Source organism: Suncus etruscus, chromosome 17 (genome assembly GCF_024139225.1).
Source record: "Suncus etruscus isolate mSunEtr1 chromosome 17, mSunEtr1.pri.cur, whole genome shotgun sequence".
Classification (NCBI taxonomy): Eukaryota; Metazoa; Chordata; class Mammalia; order Eulipotyphla; family Soricidae; genus Suncus; species Suncus etruscus.
The window spans coordinates 71,565,130-71,584,639 of NC_064864.1; the positions used below are offsets into that span (position 1 = coordinate 71,565,130).

The window sequence follows — 19,510 nt, forward strand, 5'->3', positions numbered from 1 at the left end:
GTCCCAAAGCCGTATTCCCTTAGAAAGTAATAAAGTAGGGGGCCGGAGAGATAGCAAGATTGCCTTGCATGCAGAAGCTCGGTGTTTCGAATCCCGGCCTTCCATAGGGTCCCCCCGAGCCTGCCAGGAGCGATTCCTGAGCGGAGAGCCAGGAGGAACCCCTAAGAGCTGCCGGGTGTGACCCCCCCCCCCAAAAAAAGGTAATAAAGTAGATAACAGCCAGGACCAGGAAAAATCATGGTGCAGACACACAGAACCCATCACCTCCTGCCGCTTCCTTGTCCCTTGAGTGGGGCGCACTCAGAGCTGGGGGACCCCCAGAATGAGAGCCATGTCCCGGGGGAGGGCAAGTTCCAAAAGCTGGTGAAGTCCAACAAAGGGGAGCAGGGAGTGAGGAGAGCTGGGACTGGAAGCTGTCTCTCATCGCTGAGAACGGGAACCCTGGGGCCGAGCACTCCCAAGTCCGGAACCCCGCGGCCGGGAACCCCCTAGCCAGGCTCCCACCGGCCTGGAAACACTGCGGGGCAGCTAAGGCCCCTGGAGGACCCGCGCACCGGAAGCACGGCATCCCTCCTTTGTCCGAAGCCCCGGCGCGGCGACAGGGGGCCGGAAGTCCCGCCCCTGAAGCCCAGAGCCATGCGCAGGCGCAGGAGGGGCCGGAGGCGGAACTTCCGGCAGCGCCCGGCGGCCGAGCGTGCGCACTCGATTGGTCGCGCCTGGCGGGGCATCATGGCGGCAGGTGCGGCGGCGGCGGTGGCGGCGGCGGCCGTGCTGGAAGCGGACTCGGCGCGCCGGTTCCAGGAGCTGCTGAGCCTCAAGGCCAAGTGAGCGACGCCGGGCCCGGGGACCCGAACCCGCCTCCGCTCGAGCCCGAACCCCGCGGCCCGGCCCTGCACGGCCTGCAGCTTGCAGCTTGCACACCCGCGCCCCTGGCCGCGTTGTCCCCCCTGCGCGGGGTTCGCCCGAGCCTGTCGGTAGCCCCGGGCACCCCGACTTTGGGGTCGGCATGGTGGTGCTCCGGGAGCCCCCCCCGAGCCGGACCTGGCGACGCGCAGCTCCATGCATCACCCCGAGCCCGTATCCCCGCAGCCCGGCCTGCTGTCAAAAACACCCGCACCGACCCCCCGCACCCCCAAGTTCGGGGATCGGGGTCCGGGGTGTCGAGTCCGATTCTGCAGAGCCCTGAGATGGGGTTGGAGGCGTCGCGCCCCGGGAAAGGCAGGGCCAGTTCTGATCTCAGGGGCGCACCCAGCAAAGCTAGGGGGAGACGCACGCGTGGGGCCTTATGCGGGAATCTTGGAGCCTGTCTGGGGTCGCCTCAATTTCATTTTCCTGGAGCCAACTTGGAAGGGACCCTGGGGAGGGAGGCAGGCCTGGCTTCTGTGAAACACCCCCTTCTACCTCCCTCCCTGTTTTCTTCTTTGTTTGATTTTGGGCCGCATCTAGGATGTGCTTAGGGCCGACTCCTCACTGCACACTCAGGGTGACAGCAAGTCCTTAGCACTCTATAGGGGTACCCAAGAGCGAACCTGTGTTTTGGCCCAAGGCAAGGCAAGTGTCCTGCCTCTGTACTCATTCTCCAGCCCCCACTGGCTGCTTTTTATTATTTATTCATTGTTTTGTAAAAGAATAATAAGGGATTATTGGTGATCATTAGAGAGAACTTGTGAGGTAAAGCGGGAAGAAAGAGACTTTGCAGATTGCCACTTCTCAGCTTTCAAGTTCGCTCTGAGTGAGACTTACTCTTGTTACTTAATCAGGGCAGGCACTGCGGAACCTCAGCGGCTCTCCTGGTGCCTCTTGGCGCTGACTTTCCGCTAAAGCACGCTCAGGGCTTTGTCCTGGTGAGCGTGTTGGAGCCCATCCCAAAACGATGGGTGTTTTGGGAAACGGGGGGGAGGGGTGGTGTAGGGGACAGTCTATGCAGGATTGGGGAGAGGGGAGAGGACTCCTGAGGGCCACAGGTTAAGTTTCAGGTGAAAAACCAGGGCGAGGTGAGCCACCTGGTCTGAGTCTCAGGTAGGGTTTAAGCCAGGCCTTTATCTGGGCAGTCTCTTGCCTTGTAACTCTGGAGGGGGACCATTGTGTTTATGTACCACAGTTTCTTTAGCCATTCATCTGTTGAAGGGCATCTTGGTTGTTTCCAGAGCCTGGCTATTGTGAATAGTGCTGCAATAAATATAGGTGTGAGGAAGGGATTTTTGTATTGTATTCTTGTGTTCCTAGGGTATATCCCTAGGAGTGGATTTCCAATTTTTGGAGGAATCTCCATATCGCTTTCCATAGAGGTTGGACTAGACAGCATTCCCACCAGCAGTGGATAAGAGTTTCTTTCTCTCCACATCCCCGCTAGCACTGATTGTTCTCATTCTTTGTGATGTGTGCCAATCTCTGCGGTGTGAGATGGTATCTCCCTGATGATCAGTGATGAGCATTTTTTCATGTGCCTTTTGGCCATTTGTATTTCTTTTTTATCAAAGTGTTCATTTCTTCTCCCCATTTTTTGATGGGATTAGATGTTTTTTTCTTGTAAAGTTCTGTCAGTGCCCTGTATATTTTAGATATTAGCCCCTTATCTGATGAGTATTGGATGAATAGTTTCTCCCACACGGTGGGTGGCTCTTGTATCCTGGGCACAGGATTCATGTTTTGGTTTACACTCAGGAATCGCCCCTGGCAGACTCAGGGGCAGACCATATGGGATGCTGGAAATCCAACCCAGGTCTGTCCTGGGTTGGACAGACAAGGCATATGCCCTACCGCTGTGCTATCTTTCTGCCCCGAAAAGGTACTTTTTTGTTTTGGCTTGGTTTTTGGGCCACACCCGGTGACACTCAGGGGTTATTTCTGGCTATGCGCTCAGAAATCGCTCCTACCTTGGGGGACCAAACCATTGTCCGTCCTAGGCTAATGCGCTCCGCCCCGAAAAGGTACATTTTTAAGGGTGAAAGTATCTAAATGTAATGAGGCTGTAGCATCAGCTTCAGGTATTTTGTTTTTGGACCACATCTGGCAGTGCTCAGGGAGGACTTTATGGGATACCAGAAATTGAACCTGAGTTAGCTGCTAGCAGAAATTGAACTTGAGTCAGCTTCATGCAAGGCAAGCGCCCTCCCTCCCTGTACCTTTGTTCCAACCCCTATTTTTGTGTTTTCAAGCACAGTTATGTTTTAGTTTAGTCTTTCCCATATCCCAGACTGTTGGGTATTTATTGTGCTATTTTAGAAATGTGGGAGTTAAGGGAAATCAGTCTTGGTCAGGGCAGGAGAGCGCACTGTGAGCCCGTAAGGTGCTTATTACTTCTTACCTGAGTGAGACCTGGGCTCCAGCCACAGGCACTGCCAGGACCACTGACTGTGGCCCAGAAACCAAAACCATCTTAGCGGTAATGGAATTTAATGAGTGTTTTCCTTTTATCCTGTGTAGGTTCATACTTTTATAAAAGTGATGACCTATTTTAATTCAGAAACTATGCTAGAAGCATTTTATTAGTAAATATTTTGAAATTCCAGGCGTTGGAGTAATAGAACAGTGCGGGTGGAGCATTTACCTTGCATGCAGCCAATCCAGATTTGATTCCTAGCATCCCACATGGTCACCCTAGCCTGCCATGTGTAACCCCTGAGCACAACCGGGTGTGGCCTCAAAACAAAATATTATGTGAAAATTGGATTTTAAATTTTCTTTATGTTTTCTTACATGGCCATTAACAAAGAGTGTTGCATAGTATAGCTCCCCAGTGACATGCTGTGTCAAATCGTGACAGTTTTTAATCACCTTTTTGAGGAAAAGACATTTCTGAAACTTCTCAGTATAGTACTCACTGGAGGGCTCTGACAGTGAGTGTGTGAATGCTCTTTAGAGAAGCCAGCTGGGCTGAGAACACACTATCAATGCACCAGGCTGGGTTGATTGTAACACCATGAGGTTTCTGAGCTTGATCTTTGGATGGTATATTAGGATTTGTTTTTCGGGGGCCACAGTTGGTGCTACTCAGGGCTTACTCCTGTCTCTGTGCTTAGGAATCACTCCTGGCAGACTTGGGGGACCATATGGAGTACAGGGGATTGAACCCAGGTCAAACATGTGCTAGGCATGTACGTGATATTGTACTATAACTCTGGCCCCATGGAATAATATTATAATTTTAAACATCATTTGTGGATTATAAAGTGACGTTATGAGCTATGCTGGTAATACTACTCTGCTCCTTTTTATAAACACTGATCTTGCACAAATCCTGCTTGTGAGGTGAACTTTGATAGTAGTGTATTTAATTTTAATCCAAACAGTTTAAATACAGCAAGATTCTGGTAGCACAAAAATGACTGGAATTTTGAAGGTTCTTTTCATTGGGGTGGGGGCACACCTGACTGCTCAGCAGACCACTTGGGGTGCCGGGATGGGGCCAGGTGAGGGGCAGGCATCCAATCCGATGTCAAGGAATTGGTTGGTTAATGGTAACAGGATTTCATCTGCCCAACCGCTCCCTTCTGCAGATCCTGTACTCACTGAAGTCTGATGTGTTGGTTCCAGGTCCCTCCTTGTTGTCCACTTCTGGGCACCATGGGCGCCGCAGTGTGCCCAGATGAACGACGTGATGGTGGAGTTGGCCAAGGAGCATGCCCAAGTTTCCTTCGTGAAGGTACTGCTCTCCCTTCCCTTGGGGCATGGGCCCCTTTCATGCCCTCTGCGGTGCCCAGAGACAGCTCACACACTTCTCAGTGCTTGGGAGAGCCGCCCATAACCACAGCACTCGTAGAGTCAGGGATAGCAGAGACACCCTCCCCTGTTGCTGATAGGGCGTGATGCAAGAAGGGGCATGGAGAAGGCCCAGCAGGCACTAGGTAGGCCCTGGAGGAGTGGCTGGGAGGGATGGAGTCATGGAGCATGCACTGGGATAAGCACCAGGAAAGGACTGCAGTAGCTACTCTCTTCAGTTAGAGCACTGACAGGACGGAGTTTAGAGGTTCAGGCCATGGCTGACTGACTCTCAAATGGGTTATGGGAAGGCAGATGCACTTGGTGTTCCAGATTCCAAATCTTGAGGGTCTTAGGAAAACCAGCCAATAACAAAAATTGGTGTTTTATATTTGTTTGTTTTTAGCTGCACCTGGCAGTGCTCAAGAATCATTCCTAGGGGCCGGAGAGATAGCATGGAGGTAGGGCATTTGCCTTGCATGCAGAAGGATGGTGTTTCGAATCCCTGCATCCCATATGGTCCCCCGAGCCTGTGATTTCTAGCTTAGGGTCAGGAGTAACCCCTGAGTGCTGCCGGGTGTGACTGGAAAAAAAAATCATTCCTGGTGGTTGGGGGATCCTTTGGGATGCTAGGGATCAAACCTGGGTCAGCTGCATGCAAGGCAAAAAGCCCTCCCACTGTATTGCTTCAGGCCCCAAATCCTAATCTTTTTTTTTAACTACACCGGGTGATGGTTCAGGGGTTACTCCTGACCCTATGCTCAGGAATCACCCATTCGTATTGGGAACTGAACCTGGATTGGCCCCATGCACATGAAGTACCTTCTACGTCATATTAGTGCTCCAGTCTCCACAACCTTATTTTTGTTTGTTTTTGTTTAAAAGGTTTTTATTTCAGACCTGGAGAGATAGCACAGCGGCGTTTGCCTTGCAAGCAGCCGATCCAGGACCTAAGGTGGTTGGTTTGAATCCTGGTGTCCCATATGGTCCCCCGTGCCTGCCAGGAGCTATTTCTGAACAGACAGCCAGGAGTAACCCCTGAGCACCGCCGGATGTGACCCAAAAACCAAAAAAAAAAAAAAAAAAAAAAAAAAGTTTTTTATTTGTACTGTTAAAACCTTAATTTTGGGGGCCGGAGAGATAGCATGGAAGTGGGCATTAGCATTGCATGCAGAAGATGGTGGTTCAAATCCCGGCATCTCATACATTTCTTTGAGCCTGCCAGGAGTGATTTCTGAGCATAGAGTCAGGAGTGCTGGGTGTGACCACCCCCTGCCCCCCAAAAACCCTTAATTTTGGGAATTCAGTTTGCGGTTTCAGAGGCTGTGTTGTCAGGGACCCCATCCAGAGGGCTAAAATGCCGTGTTGCTTGGTCAGCTGGAATGACACATCGAGAAGGCTGATTCGGCAGCTTCTCTGCACACTCTGAGGCCCATCTTCTGCTGTGGGTGGGGGTGCATGTGGGAGGGGGTCCCCTCCTAGGAACTGCTCGACTGTAGGAGAGTGAGTTGGTAGCTTTAAAATATCAGGTTTTGTTGAAAAGTTCAGGGACGGAACCCTGCAGTGCCCACTCTGTATAATCGAAGGGACCTTACAGCTGCATGTGGTCGGTGATCAGAAATAACTTGGACAAGTCCAATAAGTGATTAAAAGCCTCCATCATCAGATCAATCAAGGTGCTGGTAATTGTTCCTGTTACTGTCTTTGTGGCTCCTGTTTCCTCCTGTTGTGGGAACCACGGTGGCTGCCAGTACCATGACTTATTCAGGGCGTGAGGATCGCTTCTCACAGGGCCCCAGCCTACCGCCCTTCCTGTGCTGTCAGTTCCAGGGTTCTCCTTCTGAGACCCTACCTTTATGGACGTTCCTGGTGTCAGATTTTTCCTCCACGCACCACTGTCCGGGACGAGACTCGGGTGCATTGAGTTTGTGGGTGAATCACGAGGTGAACTCGCTCAGCAGTTGGGGCAGGTGAGAAGTGAAGCACTTCAGGATTTTTCTTGGTATTTCCCTTTGGCTCAGTTAAATCAGTTTGTTCTATTAAAGAGAGTTTATGAGGGGCTGGGCTGTTACACAGCAGGAGGTTTTTTGCCTTGTGCATAGCTGACTTGGGTTCTATCCTTGCATCTAGGGTGTTCTCCCAACCAGCCTGCTAAGAGTTAGCCTTGAGCACTGCCTGGAGTGGGGGACCCTCTTCCCCAAACAAGAAGAGTCTTTGAAATTTCTTTATTCTTTTCATTTGGTGTTTCCGTCTCATCTTTGCAGGGCGCCCTAAGCAGTGATCCCGCCAGGAATGGGATGGTACTAGGCCTGGGTGTCCCTGGGGCCCGCTAGGACTGCCCTGGGTCCTGGGCTCTCTCCCTGAACTAACCCACTCCCCTTTTTAGGTGGGAACATTTCCGTGAGGTCTGGTGACCGTGCAGTGCAGGGGGTGGGATGTGGGGCTTTCACATGCCAAGCCTCGCTTCCTTAGCCTCCCCTAGTTCCTGCGTGCTGCATAGGTTAGTGTGTCTGATGTAGACATCCGGTTTGATAGTTGATGACAGTTGCCTGGTTAGTGATACTGTTTGCTTTTGGCTTTTTTCAGTGCTTTGGGGCCCGGCAGTGCTCTTGGTCGTTCCTGCCCTTGGCTTTTGGGCTACACCTGGCCACACCCTCATTACCCATTTACGCTGGCCTTACCTTGCAGAATGCCAGTGTCACATTGAATTGCACTCAGGCCTCACAAAAATGCCCCTGTGTCCTGAATCATACTCAGCCAGTTTTTGGCCCCTCAGGAGAGCTTCCTGCTCTCTGCCCTGTTCATTTGCCCGAGTAGGAGCCAGGCACGGGGCACAGTATAGTGAGTGCCAGGAGAACTGGAGGCTAGTGGGTGAGCCCAAAATTTGGGAGTCCCTGTAGGAGAATGGTGATGGGGCAGCCTGAGGCACTGGGCGCCCTGGAGCTGCCTCAGGTCAGGGCCTGAGTAGGCCACCGAGGGCCAGCAAACCGGGTCTGTGAAACCCACGTTGCTGACTGTCAAGGCAGGATGCTGTTTGTCTATGGAAAAGCCCTGAGTGTGGGGCCAGGAAGGTGTCGCTAGAGGTAAGGTGTCTGCCTTGCAAGCGCTAGCGTAGGACGGACCACGGTTCGATCCCCCAGTGTCCCATATGGTCCCCCCAAGCCAGGGGCGATGTCTGAGTGCATAGCCAGGAATAACCCCTGAGCGTCAAATGGATGTGGCCCAAAAACCAAAAAGAAAAAAAAAGGAAAGCCCTGAGTGTGATACTGCCTACCCTGTGCTGTGCCAGCCCTGTACCACCTGCTGGGCATCTCCAGGAGTGACCTCTCCTCCTGTTGCTGGGAGGTCCACCCACCCCGCAAAACAGGGGAAAAGAAATGCTCCTGGGTCTGAGCTGCCAGTACTGTGGGTCAGGGAGGCCTGCTAAGAGCAGGGCCATTGGAGTGCATCTGTGATTGCTGATGAATCCAGGCATGGGACCTACTGGGACCAGGGCCACCAGTGGGTGGGATCGGCGGCTGCAACTCTACTCTGGTCACTGCTTGGTCACTGTGCGAGGTCCTGGTCTGCACTGTTGTCTGTGGACAGGTGACTCCTGCCCTGAGCTTGGTGTCCGGTCCCTGAGAGCTGTGTCTGTTCCGATCTCTGCCCTGCTATGTGGCCAGTGAGTGGTCAGCATGTTTCCAGAGGTCAGTGTGTGAGTCAGTGTGGTCGGCGCCCAGAGGCTCCTCTACCCGCCTGCTCATACTCTGAATGTTCTTTCCTTTGTTCTTTTGTTTGATTGGTTGGTTTTGATTTAAGATTGATAGACAATTTTCACATTAATACGTATTTTAAAAATGGAAATAATTAAAAATCTTCCTTCTGAAGCGGTTTCTAAAGAAAATGAGACCATAAGCGAGCACCCAGCTGCGCATCCAGGGGAACAAAGGTGAATGATTCCCTCCCTCACAGGCCGGGGCGCAGTCCAGGTGGGAGATGTGGGAGACGAAAAAAGGATTTCAAGCCCAGTGGAAGTCTTCCACTCTCGAAAAGATTCTGTATCTATATTTTAAGTCTTCCACTCTCGAAAAGATTCTGTATCTATATTTTAAAAAGCTTGCAACAATATAACATAATACATTTTATTTCCTAGAGGTGTAATGTGAAAAATTTAAAAAGTTGATATTAAATTGCCAGTCCTCCAGGGGAGGGAAGAGAAGACAGGGAGCTCCCTTGGGCTTGCTTTTCTCTTCAGCATTTCTTCATCTCTTACCAAAATCCTGCATTCACAATCGTAGGTCTCCTGACTAGGCTTCTGCCCGAGGTTAAGTAGGCATAAAATCTGCCTGATGCCTGGCTCCGTGTCGCCGGCTGCCAGGGCACAGGCTGTGCTTCTCAGGCCCTTCCCAGTACAGGCCACCCGGCTACCCTCCGCTTAGCGCCCAGCAGCCTCTTAGGAGTGAGGAGTAGAATTCATCAGCCATCAGTCGATTATTGCCGAAATGCTGCTTTTTGCTTCATCATTTGCGGAGGGCGTAGCTGTCAGCCGTGATGTACTGCCTCTCGGAATCAGTCAATCGAGCCAGCAGCGTGCCTTGCTGTGGGCAGAAAATAAGCACCGTAATCATGACATAACTGGGGTCAGTGATTTATGGATTTCAATATAGTAGGAGCTGCATATGATTGAAAATTTACTAGGTCACTAGTGCACCAAAAATTTTATTCACCGCCTCCAGGCAGCTTCTGAAATGTGCAACCAAATAAAAACCTCGGGCCCTGTTTTGCTCTGCAGACTGGCGGATGACAAGCCAACCCAGTGAGTCTCATTTAAATGTAAATGTGTCAGATACATCTTAGAAAAACACCCACCCCTGGACCTGAAGAGATGCTCCTCCTCAGGCTCATCTTCCTACTCAAGTGGTGAAAACACAAAACCAAACAAAACAACTTTCTAATCAAACTTTCATGGTTTTATTTTAAAGTTGGAAGCTGAAGCGGTTCCTGAAGTGTCTGAGAAATACGGCATCAGTTCTGTTCCCACCTTCCTGTTTTTTAAGGTAAGGCCTGAGCTGGGTGCTAGTTGGGGGGTGTGGTGGTCAGTGGCCTGAGGCTGTCTGAGTGTGTCTCATTCTGATCTGGACCCTTCCTGGTCCCCCCATCCTGTGCTGACATCAGACTGGTGGTAGACGGTCTGAGCCCTAGCACTGCTCCTGAGGCCATTCCAAGTGCTGGGCTCTAGAGCCCAGCCTTCCCTGGGCTGTGGAGGGCTGTGTCTGGACTTGACTCCACCACTGGCCCATTCTGCCCCATCATGACTCCTGTAAGTGTGGTTGGGTACCTGTCTGCCTCAGCTGCCCAGGGTGTGGCCCAGACTTACTCCTACGGGCTCTGCCGCTTCTGATTGGGGTTGGACCTGACTGCTGTGAGCCTGGAAGCAGGACCACTCTTGGCCACTATCCTGCCCGTCCTTTCTTTTGGGAATCCACAGTGCTGGGCCATTGCAGGGCACGGAAGGAGGGAAGCTGTTTCCAGCATCCTGACCTGTGGAGAATAGCTGGGCGGGCTGTACTTGACTGTATTTGGCCCTGGCTTCCCGGTGCCATCTAAGTGCCTCTCTGTTCCCTCTGCAGAATTCGCAGAAAATCGACCAGTTAGATGGTGCCCATGCCCCGGAGCTGGCCAAGAAGGTAGAACGTCACGCTGCCAGTGGTTCCTTCCCGCTGGGCGTCGATGAGTCGCCCAAGGAGGCCCTGAACGCGCGTCTCAAGAAGCTCACGCACGCAGCCCCATGCATGCTCTTTATGAAGGGGACCCCCCAGGAACCACGCTGTGGTAAGGAACTGGACCAGGCCTGTGGGGTCCTCACGCTGTGGGGCCCCAATGCCCAGGACCCCTGCACACCCTAACTCTGCTGCTCCATGAGCCCTGTAGGGTGTTTTTCCCCCTCAACATGTCTCTGCGGCCCATTTGGTTTGGTTGATGAGCTCCTGAACTCAACAGTGGGGAAGGGGATCAACCCAGGCAGGCAAGTGTGTGTCCCAGGTGCATTGTGAGATAGTGCTAGGGAGATGACCCTGTTCTGGGCTGCCTACTGGGGACGTGGGGTCTGGGATGATGGGCAATGAGGCACTTTCGATTAGAGTCACCCTGAGGAACAGTTTTCTGCCTCCTGTGGTTCCTTATATTAACTGTCCTGAATGGCAGTTACCAGATTGTATTAAGAGTTCTTTTTTTTTTTCTTTCTTTCAATGTTGTTAGTTTTGGAATACTCAAGGTTACTCCCGCCTCTGCACACATGAATGGGTCCTGGGGAGCTCTAGGGACCACATGGGATTCTGGGGAGCAAACTTGGGTTGGTTGTGTGCAAGCGTCCTACCTGCTATACACTCTCTCTGGCCTCAAGATATTTATGCTATAAGAAAAGTTACAGTTCTTGGCCCACAGTTTCAGCAGTTAGATTATAGAAGAACTATTTAAGGCAGGAGTCTCAAACTCAATTTACCTGGGGGCCGCAGGAGGCAAAGTCAGGGTGATCCTTGAGTGCGAAGTCAATAGTAAGCCTTGAACATTGGGGGGTGTGACCCAAACAACTAAAACAAAACAAGACAAAAGATTCCTCTAGGGCAGGGCCACAAAATGTTGAACGGAAGGCCGCAAATGGCCTGTGGGCTGCGAGTTTGAGACCCCTGATTTAAGGGAAGGCAACAGCTGACATAAGGAAAAGTGTCTTTAGTTTATAGCGACAGAAAAGATATTAGACCAGTCAGATTGCAGCAAGTTTGTAGGTGTTGGGAAAATGTTGGAGAAACTGATTTTAAAAATGCCTAAGAAAGGGCCCGGAGAGATAGCACAGTGGTGTTTGCCTTGCAAGCAGCCGATCCAGGACCAAAGGTGATTGGTTCGAATCCCGGTGTCTCATATGGTCCCCCGTGCCTGCCAGGAGCTATTTCTGAGCAGACAGCCAGGAGTAACCCCTGAGCATTGCCAGGTGTGGCCCAAAAACCACAAAAAACAAACAAACAAAAAAACTAAGAAAAATTACCCTGAAATTAAAAGTGTGTGGACAACAGAAAGATAACGAAATCTCCTCAGAAGTAGTACATTTCTAAGTACTGTATGAGTCCGAAAATTTCCTTAGAGAAGTGAGGGGAGAGAAAAGAGAAGGACTCTTGTGTAGAGAGAACACAGGCTTTTTGGTCTTTCCTTTATTTAAGTCAGCAAACATTTAGAGTGAGCAGGGATCAAGCAGGGACTCAGCAGAGCAGGCTCAGGGTTTGGGACTAGTGGTCTGTGAGGGGCTGTCACTGGCAGTGGTGATGAGATAGGGCCTTCGATCAGTTCCTCTCGGCCCCTGGCACTCGTGAGAGTGACTGACCATATATTGGAGCTGCAGTAGGAAACACGGCTTCCTTCTAATTCTGTGCACTTTTTTTTTTGGGGGGGGGTAGGGGGTTTGGTTTTTGGGCCGTACCTGGTGACACTTGGGTTACTCCTGGCTATGCATTTAGGAATCACTCCTGGCTTGGGGACCGTAGGGGACGCCAGGGATCGAACCAAGGTCTGTCCTATATCAGCCCCATGTAAGGCAAACGCCCTACTGCTGTGCTATTGCTCCGGCCCTAATCCTGTGCGCATTTTTGGAAAGTGCATATCAATATTTTGTTATTAGAATATGAAACAGTCTTATGCCTTGATCCTTAGCATGACATTTCCTGTTACCATTTTAACCCTTAAAAAAAGAAAGAAACTGCACCAATCAATCTTTCTAGTCTGCCTGTAATTGCCCAAAGCCAAAATCAAACTTTTTTTCTTGGCCGGTTGCTACAGAAAGGAGTGAGTGTATTGACAGCAGAGTTCCCACCAGCGATCATTCCTTAGTTGTTTACTAATGAATCCCAGATGAATGGAAACAATTTCAGAACCAGTGTTTTACTTCAGGCCGTACATGAGCTTAACACTGGAGTCAAAGGAAAAGCAACTTCTGGGCTGTAGGAATCAACACCGGTGTTTACCGCCACAAACTCAGACCCGGAGGAGGCTTGGAGCTTGGCTACGGCTCCATTTTTTAGTAGTGAAAGCACGTTCGCAGGACACACCAGGGAGTTCCTGGACTTGCTGTTAATCTCAGACTGAGTTGCATGAGCCGATTGGATTTAAACATCGTTGCTGATGTGGTTAGACTTGACTCCAATTCTGAGTCTGAAGAATAGATTGTTTCCCTGGTAACTCACAACTGTGTTTGGAAAAAGACAGACAGGGAGAGAGAGAGTGGAGCATTCCTTGACATTGGAAAAACAATTGGGGGAGAATTAGCTTATGAGAAGGAAAGAATTTCCCCTCTTCAGGCACGTGAAGAGATTGATAGAAGGTGGTATCTGGATGTCATCTTTGGCGCTAACGTCATTAGACACAATGTCAAGAAAGTACGGGACAAAGATGTGTCACGGACACGTAATATAATCACGAACATGCTTGTCACTGTGGTACAGAACCATAAAAATCACATTCTGTGCTTTGGGGAATGTTGATGGTTTTTCTTTAGAAAAGCTGCTGTCATAGTTTGAAGGGCGGTTGAAAAGGAAGGACACCGCAGTTTGATGGCAGCTGAGAAGGAAGGACGCCACCGTCTGATGGTGGCTGAGAAGAGCAGACAAGGTGGTGGGGACATGTGGGCAGACACCCTCTGACTTGAGTTGACTTGGAGGCTGCTGAGCACTGAGAGTTGCAATGCTGGCTGGTATGAGGGCTGGGGACACAGGCATGCACATGCCCTCTCCCTGCCCAGCTGGTTCTCATGGCAGGTCTGTTCTGTGTCTGGGTGCTACCATCTCACTGGTACTGCCTCCTGGATCCAGAAAGTTCCAGGCACTGAGGTGACATTTTGATTAGTTCTTGACTTTGGCTCACAAACGCACTACAAGGTGAAACCATGACCATCCCTCAAGTAGATCAAGTGCCTATATGGGATTCTGGGGCTCTGGTTTCTCCTCATAGTCTGTGCAGGCAGCTGATGGCACTCCTGGGAAGCTGAGGGTTTCAGGCTGCCCTGTGAGTGCTAGTGGGTGTGTAGGTGCTGAGCCCTTCTGCCTTCTCTTCGCAGGTTTCAGCAAACAGATAGTGGAGATTCTGCAAAAACACAATATCCAATTCAGCAGCTTTGACATCTTCTCAGACGAGGCAGTCCGCCAAGGGCTCAAGTCTTTCTCTAACTGGCCCACCTACCCCCAGCTCTATGTCTCTGGTGAGCTTATTGGAGGCCTTGACATTGTTAAGGAACTAGAAGCTTCTGAAGAACTCGAGACCATCTGCCTCAAAGTGCCCAAGTTAGAGGAAAGGTGAGTTTTAAGGCTCAAGGACAGTCTACCCCATGGATTGAGCTGCTTCTGTCCTTAGACCTGGCAAGCTCCTGGACCAGGAACAAAGTTTCTGTACCACGGGCCTGTCACAGTGTTTAGACTGGCATGAACTGTGGGCTGGGAGCCCTGGTGTCATTTGGCTCAGGACTTGGGCGGGCTGTCCTGCTTCGTGGCATCAGGCCTGACGTGTGGGCCTCAGCAGCACTTCAGCCTTCAAGCTCCTCCTCTCCCCTCACTTTACCCTTTTCTCTCCCCTGTCCCCTCCCAATCACCATTTCCTTTGTGTGCCACCCACCCTCGGGCTCCTGTCTATCCTTGTGCTTTCAGACCCAGAAGGATAACCACACAGACTACTATAGGATATAAAATGCAATTTGTCTTTTTGTTTGTGAAGCTATTTATAGTTAATACCCCTGTTGGTGCAGAGGTGGATCTGGGCACCCATGGGCAGGGCTCCCCTCCGAGCCTGCCCACAGCCCCCTTCCTCAAGTGTCCACTCTAGGCCCTGCCAGTACTGTAGGCTGAATCATACTGTTGGGTCCTGGAAATGGCTTCTGGGCCGCGGTGTCAGTGGAGAGGTGCTTGGACAGGGACCTCTTTGGTCCCAGAGGGACTCACCAGGACCGTGACTGGGATCAACACAGTGTCCTTGACTTCCTGGGCTTGCCCGAGACTTCCAAAAGGTTCTGAGTTCATGCAGAACCCCCCACAGCACATGTGGAAGGAGCGAAAACCCAAGGGCAGGGCCCAGTCAGTCCCCAGGCCCATTCCCTCACTGCCCATATAGGGCCATGGCCTTGCTCAGCGCTCAGGTGAGTGTGTCGCTGCAGCCAGTGGACCAGGAGTGAGCCCTTCCCCTGCAGGGCAGGAAGCACTGTGCTGGGGGTGGGGTCTGGCTGGGCTATATCTGGAGGGAGATTCCTCAGATGCTGAATTGTTGGCCGTTAGTCTTTCCAGTCCTATGAGCTGATGGCCTTTAATTGAAGTAGGAACATTTGTTGTCTTCAGAGACACGTTGTGTTTTATTTGTTTGGGTATGATGTGGACATGGGAAACGTTGGGGGCCTGAATCTGTACTCTGGTGCACTGCTCCCCTGGGCCTGAGTCCATAGTCTGGATCCCACAGCTGAATCAGCTCGTTTTTTCTCTAGGCTGAAAGTCCTGACCAATAAAGCCCCTGTGATGCTTTTCATGAAAGGGAACAAACAGGTAAGGGGCTCTTAGGCGGGTTCTCTGTCACCAGTTGCTCTGACCCCTCAGTCCTGGTGAGGGCACAGAGTGATGCCATCAGGCCATGTCCCCGATGGACCCTTCAGCTCCTTTTCTCTTCCCCGGGGAGCCGGACCACTGTGCATCCCCGATAGCCCAGGCCCTTGTGTCCTGATGCTCTACAGCCCCTGCTGGCCTCTCTGCCATTGGTTTGGTGCCAGAATGGAGCCCCTCAGCCTGTGTCTCCCTCGGAGCTATCTGCCCTGAGGCCTGATGCATGCTGAATTCTCCAAGCACTCCCGGGGCTGAGACAGTCTTGGCGGCTGCTTTTGGTTTGTCTGTTATTTGGGGAGTGTGGGGGGGGGGGAGATATGCTCAGGGCACACTGAGGGTTGAACCTGGGTCAGATTCACCACCAAGTGCTTTACCTGCTGTACTACCACTCTGGCCCCTATAAACAAATTTTTAATCTTAGATTTTTGTTACTATCTTACCCCCCAGAAAGCCATGATGGTATTCCTGTTATTAATAGGGCCAAAAACTCTGGGTGCTGCTAAGTCTTGAAGATTCCAGATAGATTCTGTAGGGTTGCTAGGCTTTGAGATTTTGATTCACCGTGTGTGTGTTCCACCTGGCCCAGCCTTGCTCACACTCTGGCTTAATGAATGCAAACCAGGATGTTCGGTGTTAAGCTGGGAGAGGCAGGAAAGTTCAGATGGGCGCAGGCCGGGAGGGGCGGTCAGAAGAGAGGTGTGCAAATGTCAGGGCAGGGTGGCCGCTCAGGTGCTCTTCATGTGCCGGGAGAATTGTGCCCTGTGGTCTCTTCACCCACTCTGGTGTGGTGCCACCACCCACCCAGCCCTGCCTTACGTGCTGTTTCTGTTTCGATTCAGGAAGCGAAATGCGGCTTCAGTAGACAAATCCTGGAAATCTTAAATGGCACTGGGTGAGTCCGAGTTTGTTGTAAACGTCCGTCTTGTAGCTCTGGAACAGGCTCTGTTCGCCTGTGCTTGCTCTTCTTTCTGTGGGTGCCCCGATGCCCCAAGTAGCCAGACCAAGTCTTCTCAGGCTTGAGGAAGTGTCCTTTCCTCTTCCCTCCCCATCCCGGGTCCGCTGAACATGTGCTGCGGCCTGTATGGGAAGGCCCAGCTCTCTGGGGCTGTTGCTACACTTCATGCTGGGTCCTCTCCATGACTGCAGCTCAGTGTGGACTGAGGTAGCTTCACTACCTACGCTGGGGCTGGTTCTGGGGACCCCCTGCCCGCCCTGGTCTTTCTGCTTGCTCTGGTTCTGTGCGTTGGCTGTCCCTCAGGCTCTTGGAGACCAGCTTCCCGAAAGCAGCCTGTCCTGAGGCTGCTACCACCAGACCCTCCACACTGGCCTGTCCTAGCTCCAGGTTCAAGGAAACCAGCACCTCCATCAGTTCCCCTTGACCCTGTGGGGTGGAGAGAGCTTCCCTCTGCCCTTGTGTCCTCTGCATCTTTGTGACACTTCCCTGTGGGAGACCTACCTTTTCACTGTGGCCTGTCCTCATGGAATGAGGTGGCACCTGGGCTCTTTTTTGGGCGAGCACTGACCTTGGCAGTGGGGGCCGGGCCCAAGTGCCCCTTGCTGAACCTTTTTTCCTCCCCAGCGTGGACTATGAGACCTTTGACATCCTGGGAGATGAGGAGGTAAGGCAGTTCAGCTTCCTTCCCGGTGGGTGGTGTGAGCGTGGCTGAGTGGGGAAATGCTCAGGTACTGTGTCCTACAGGTGCGCCAGGGCCTCAAGAGCTTCTCCAACTGGCCCACGTACCCACAGCTCTACGTCAAGGGCGAGCTGGTCGGCGGGCTGGACATCGTCAAGGTGAGGTCGGGGTGGGGAGGCTGGACATAATGCGGGTGAGGCTAGGGCGGGGTCCATGCCAGGAAGCTGAGGTTGTGGACGACTGTGGCCCACAGAACCAGCACTGTGGCACTTTTGGGAACTGAGGTTCTGACGAGTGTTCCTGGGGCCTGGGCACCCCTTTTTCCTGTTGTGCCCTGCCTTCCTGAGGCAAGACAGGGTCGGGGTTCAGAGGCCCAGCTCTAGGCTGGCTAGTCTGCTACTCTGGTTCTTTTTTTTTTCTTTTTGGTTTTTGTGCCACACCCAGTGGCACTCAGGGGTTACTCCTTTCTCTGCGCTCAGAAATCGCTCCTGGCAGGCTTGGGGAACCATAGGGGATGCCGAGAATCAAACCTAGGTCCATCCTGGGTCAGCTGTGTAAAAGGCAAAAGCCTTACCGCTGTGCTATCTCTCCGCCCCCTCCCCCCATGCTGCTTTGGTTTCTGTCAGTGGAACTGTTGGAGACATAGAGGCTCCGAGCCTGGAACAGTTGGAGCTGCTGCTTGAAGGCCTGGCCCAGCATCCTGTAGCCTGTGCCTCTGGTCAGGACACTGTGGGTGGGCCCTTATTGACATGCAGTGGCCCACTGTAACCCTCAGTGTCCCTCAGTTGCCTTTGTGGCACTGCCTGTCCTGAGTTCAGCAGTAGCCACCACTGAAGTCCAGTCCTGACATGCCGAGGAGTGGGTACTGTGGCTGCTTCTGTGCAGGGCAGGTGCCACTCTCTGGGGCCTTGGCCATCTGCCCATCTGCTTTGGGGTGGGCACATGGGTGTGTCTGGCTTGGGGCACCCCAGCCTCTCCCGGCAGGCCAAGACTGTCTGTTTACATATACCTGATGGCTGGGTGGAGCTTGTGGTTCTAGAGGCGGCCACTGAGCATCTGTCCTTGATGGGGCCTTTGGTTGTGAGCAGGCGCCCTCCCTGGGCAGAGCCTGCCCCACTTCTTGCTACATGTCCAGTGCATGTGTGTGTGTGTGCATACACGTGCAGGTGTATGTATACGTGGGTATGTGTCCGTGTCTATATGAGCTACGTGTGTGCAGATGTTTATGCATGTGTGAGGCTGTCCATGAGGTGGCATCTTGAGTGCGTTGCCTAGGGTTGGGCCCAGGTCTTCCGTTGCTCACAGTTTACGTCAGGCCACAGGTGTCACCCTCTCTCATCTCTGTCCCCTCAGGAGCTGAAGGAGAATGGGGAGCTGCTGCCACTGCTGCAAGGAGCCAGTGCCTGAGGCCGCTGAGCAACTCCAGAGTCAGCCCTGATGGACTCGCGGAAAGTGTTCCGCATCCTCATCTTGTCATTGTGCCACCTAAGTGTATGTCACGTCACATCTCTGCCACCCAAGTTCGGGCGCAATAAACACCTTGAAGTCCCGTGGCCCCTGTCACTGGCTGTCTGGCCCTTCCTGGTCGCTGGCAGGAGTGGAGGATAGGCCCGACTTGGACTGCAGTCCCTTGCACGCCTCACCAGCTGGACCCCCTTACCACCTTCAGAGCACTCAGCCAGAGGCTTCGCTGGGCCACTGTGGAGCTGGGCAGTGATTAGACTGAGTGCACCGAGGTGCTTGAGAGAATAGGTCACCCAGTCCTGTGTCCCTGAAGGGCCTGTGGGGACTTGGCCTGGAGCTATGGTTCTGGCCCCTGCCATGGGCCCCGAGAGGTTTGGTTTTTAATTTGACAACACTGGGTTCTGTTGTTTATGGAAACATCAGAAGTGCTCAGGGGTTACCGCTGGCTCTGCTCAGAGGGACCACTCCTGGTGGGGCTTCGAGGACCACATGGATGCAGGGACTGGAACCCAGGTCAGTTGCGTGCAGGGCAAATGGCCTCCCCGCTGTGATATCGCTCTGCCTTTACAATAGTCAGTGTGAGGGTTTCTTGTATTCACCCACCCAACACCAGGACCCCTCTCAGGGCTCCTGCCTCCTTCCACCTTAGTGTCACATCTCCCCCCCAGTCAGCTCCGCTCTGAGCCAGAGCTTAGACTTTCTTTGCCATTTCTCATGGAGATTCTGTGAGAATCTGTGAGATTCTCCCGCCTGACTCGGGTGGATCCTCTCCAGACCCATCCACACTGCATGACTTGATCTTACAGCCGAATCTACCACAGCTTCTGTATCCCGGCATTTGTTCTTGGGCCCTTGGGTGGGTCCCCGATTTCAGCTCCTATGACTAGTAGTGCTGTAAACACGGGTACACAGGGCTTTTCCGAAAGAATTTTGGGTCCTTGGGGTAAATGCTCAGAAGTGGAATTGCTGAATCCAATGGAAGCTCTGTTCCTATTTTTGAGAATGGTCCAGTTGACATTCCCACCAGCAGTCATCCAGGTCGTCCATGGGTTTCTTTGTGAATTGTGCCAGTCTCACTTATCTTGGTTCACATTTCCCGGATGAACCTGA

General features: G+C 52.3%; 1 protein-coding gene across 1 annotated transcript; it reads left to right on the forward strand.

Annotated features, from left to right (window-relative positions):
* The first annotated feature begins 673 nt into the window (after positions 1 to 673).
* GLRX3 (glutaredoxin 3) lies at positions 674 to 18,499 on the forward strand. The gene is made up of 10 exons (XM_049790604.1): positions 674 to 824; positions 4,537 to 4,645; positions 9,666 to 9,740; positions 10,314 to 10,515; positions 13,784 to 14,018; positions 15,191 to 15,248; positions 16,142 to 16,194; positions 16,882 to 16,921; positions 17,002 to 17,094; positions 18,290 to 18,499. The coding sequence occupies exons 1-10, from the start codon at positions 730 to 732 to the stop codon at positions 18,341 to 18,343; spliced, it is 1,014 nt and encodes a 337-aa protein (XP_049646561.1). The 5' UTR covers positions 674 to 729; the 3' UTR covers positions 18,344 to 18,499.
* The last annotated feature ends 1,011 nt before the right edge of the window (positions 18,500 to 19,510 follow it).

Excerpts from the sequence above, each read along its gene's own strand:
- GLRX3 (XM_049790604.1), top strand. The coding sequence starts at position 730 with ATGGCGGCAGGTGCGGCGGCGGCGGTGGCGGCGGCGGCCGTGCTGGAA. Across the intron at positions 825-4,536 it reads CTGCTGAGCCTCAAGGCCAA|GTCCCTCCTTGTTGTCCACT; the intron begins GTGAGCGACGCC and ends TGTTGGTTCCAG. Across the intron at positions 9,741-10,313 it reads CCACCTTCCTGTTTTTTAAG|AATTCGCAGAAAATCGACCA; the intron begins GTAAGGCCTGAG and ends TTCCCTCTGCAG.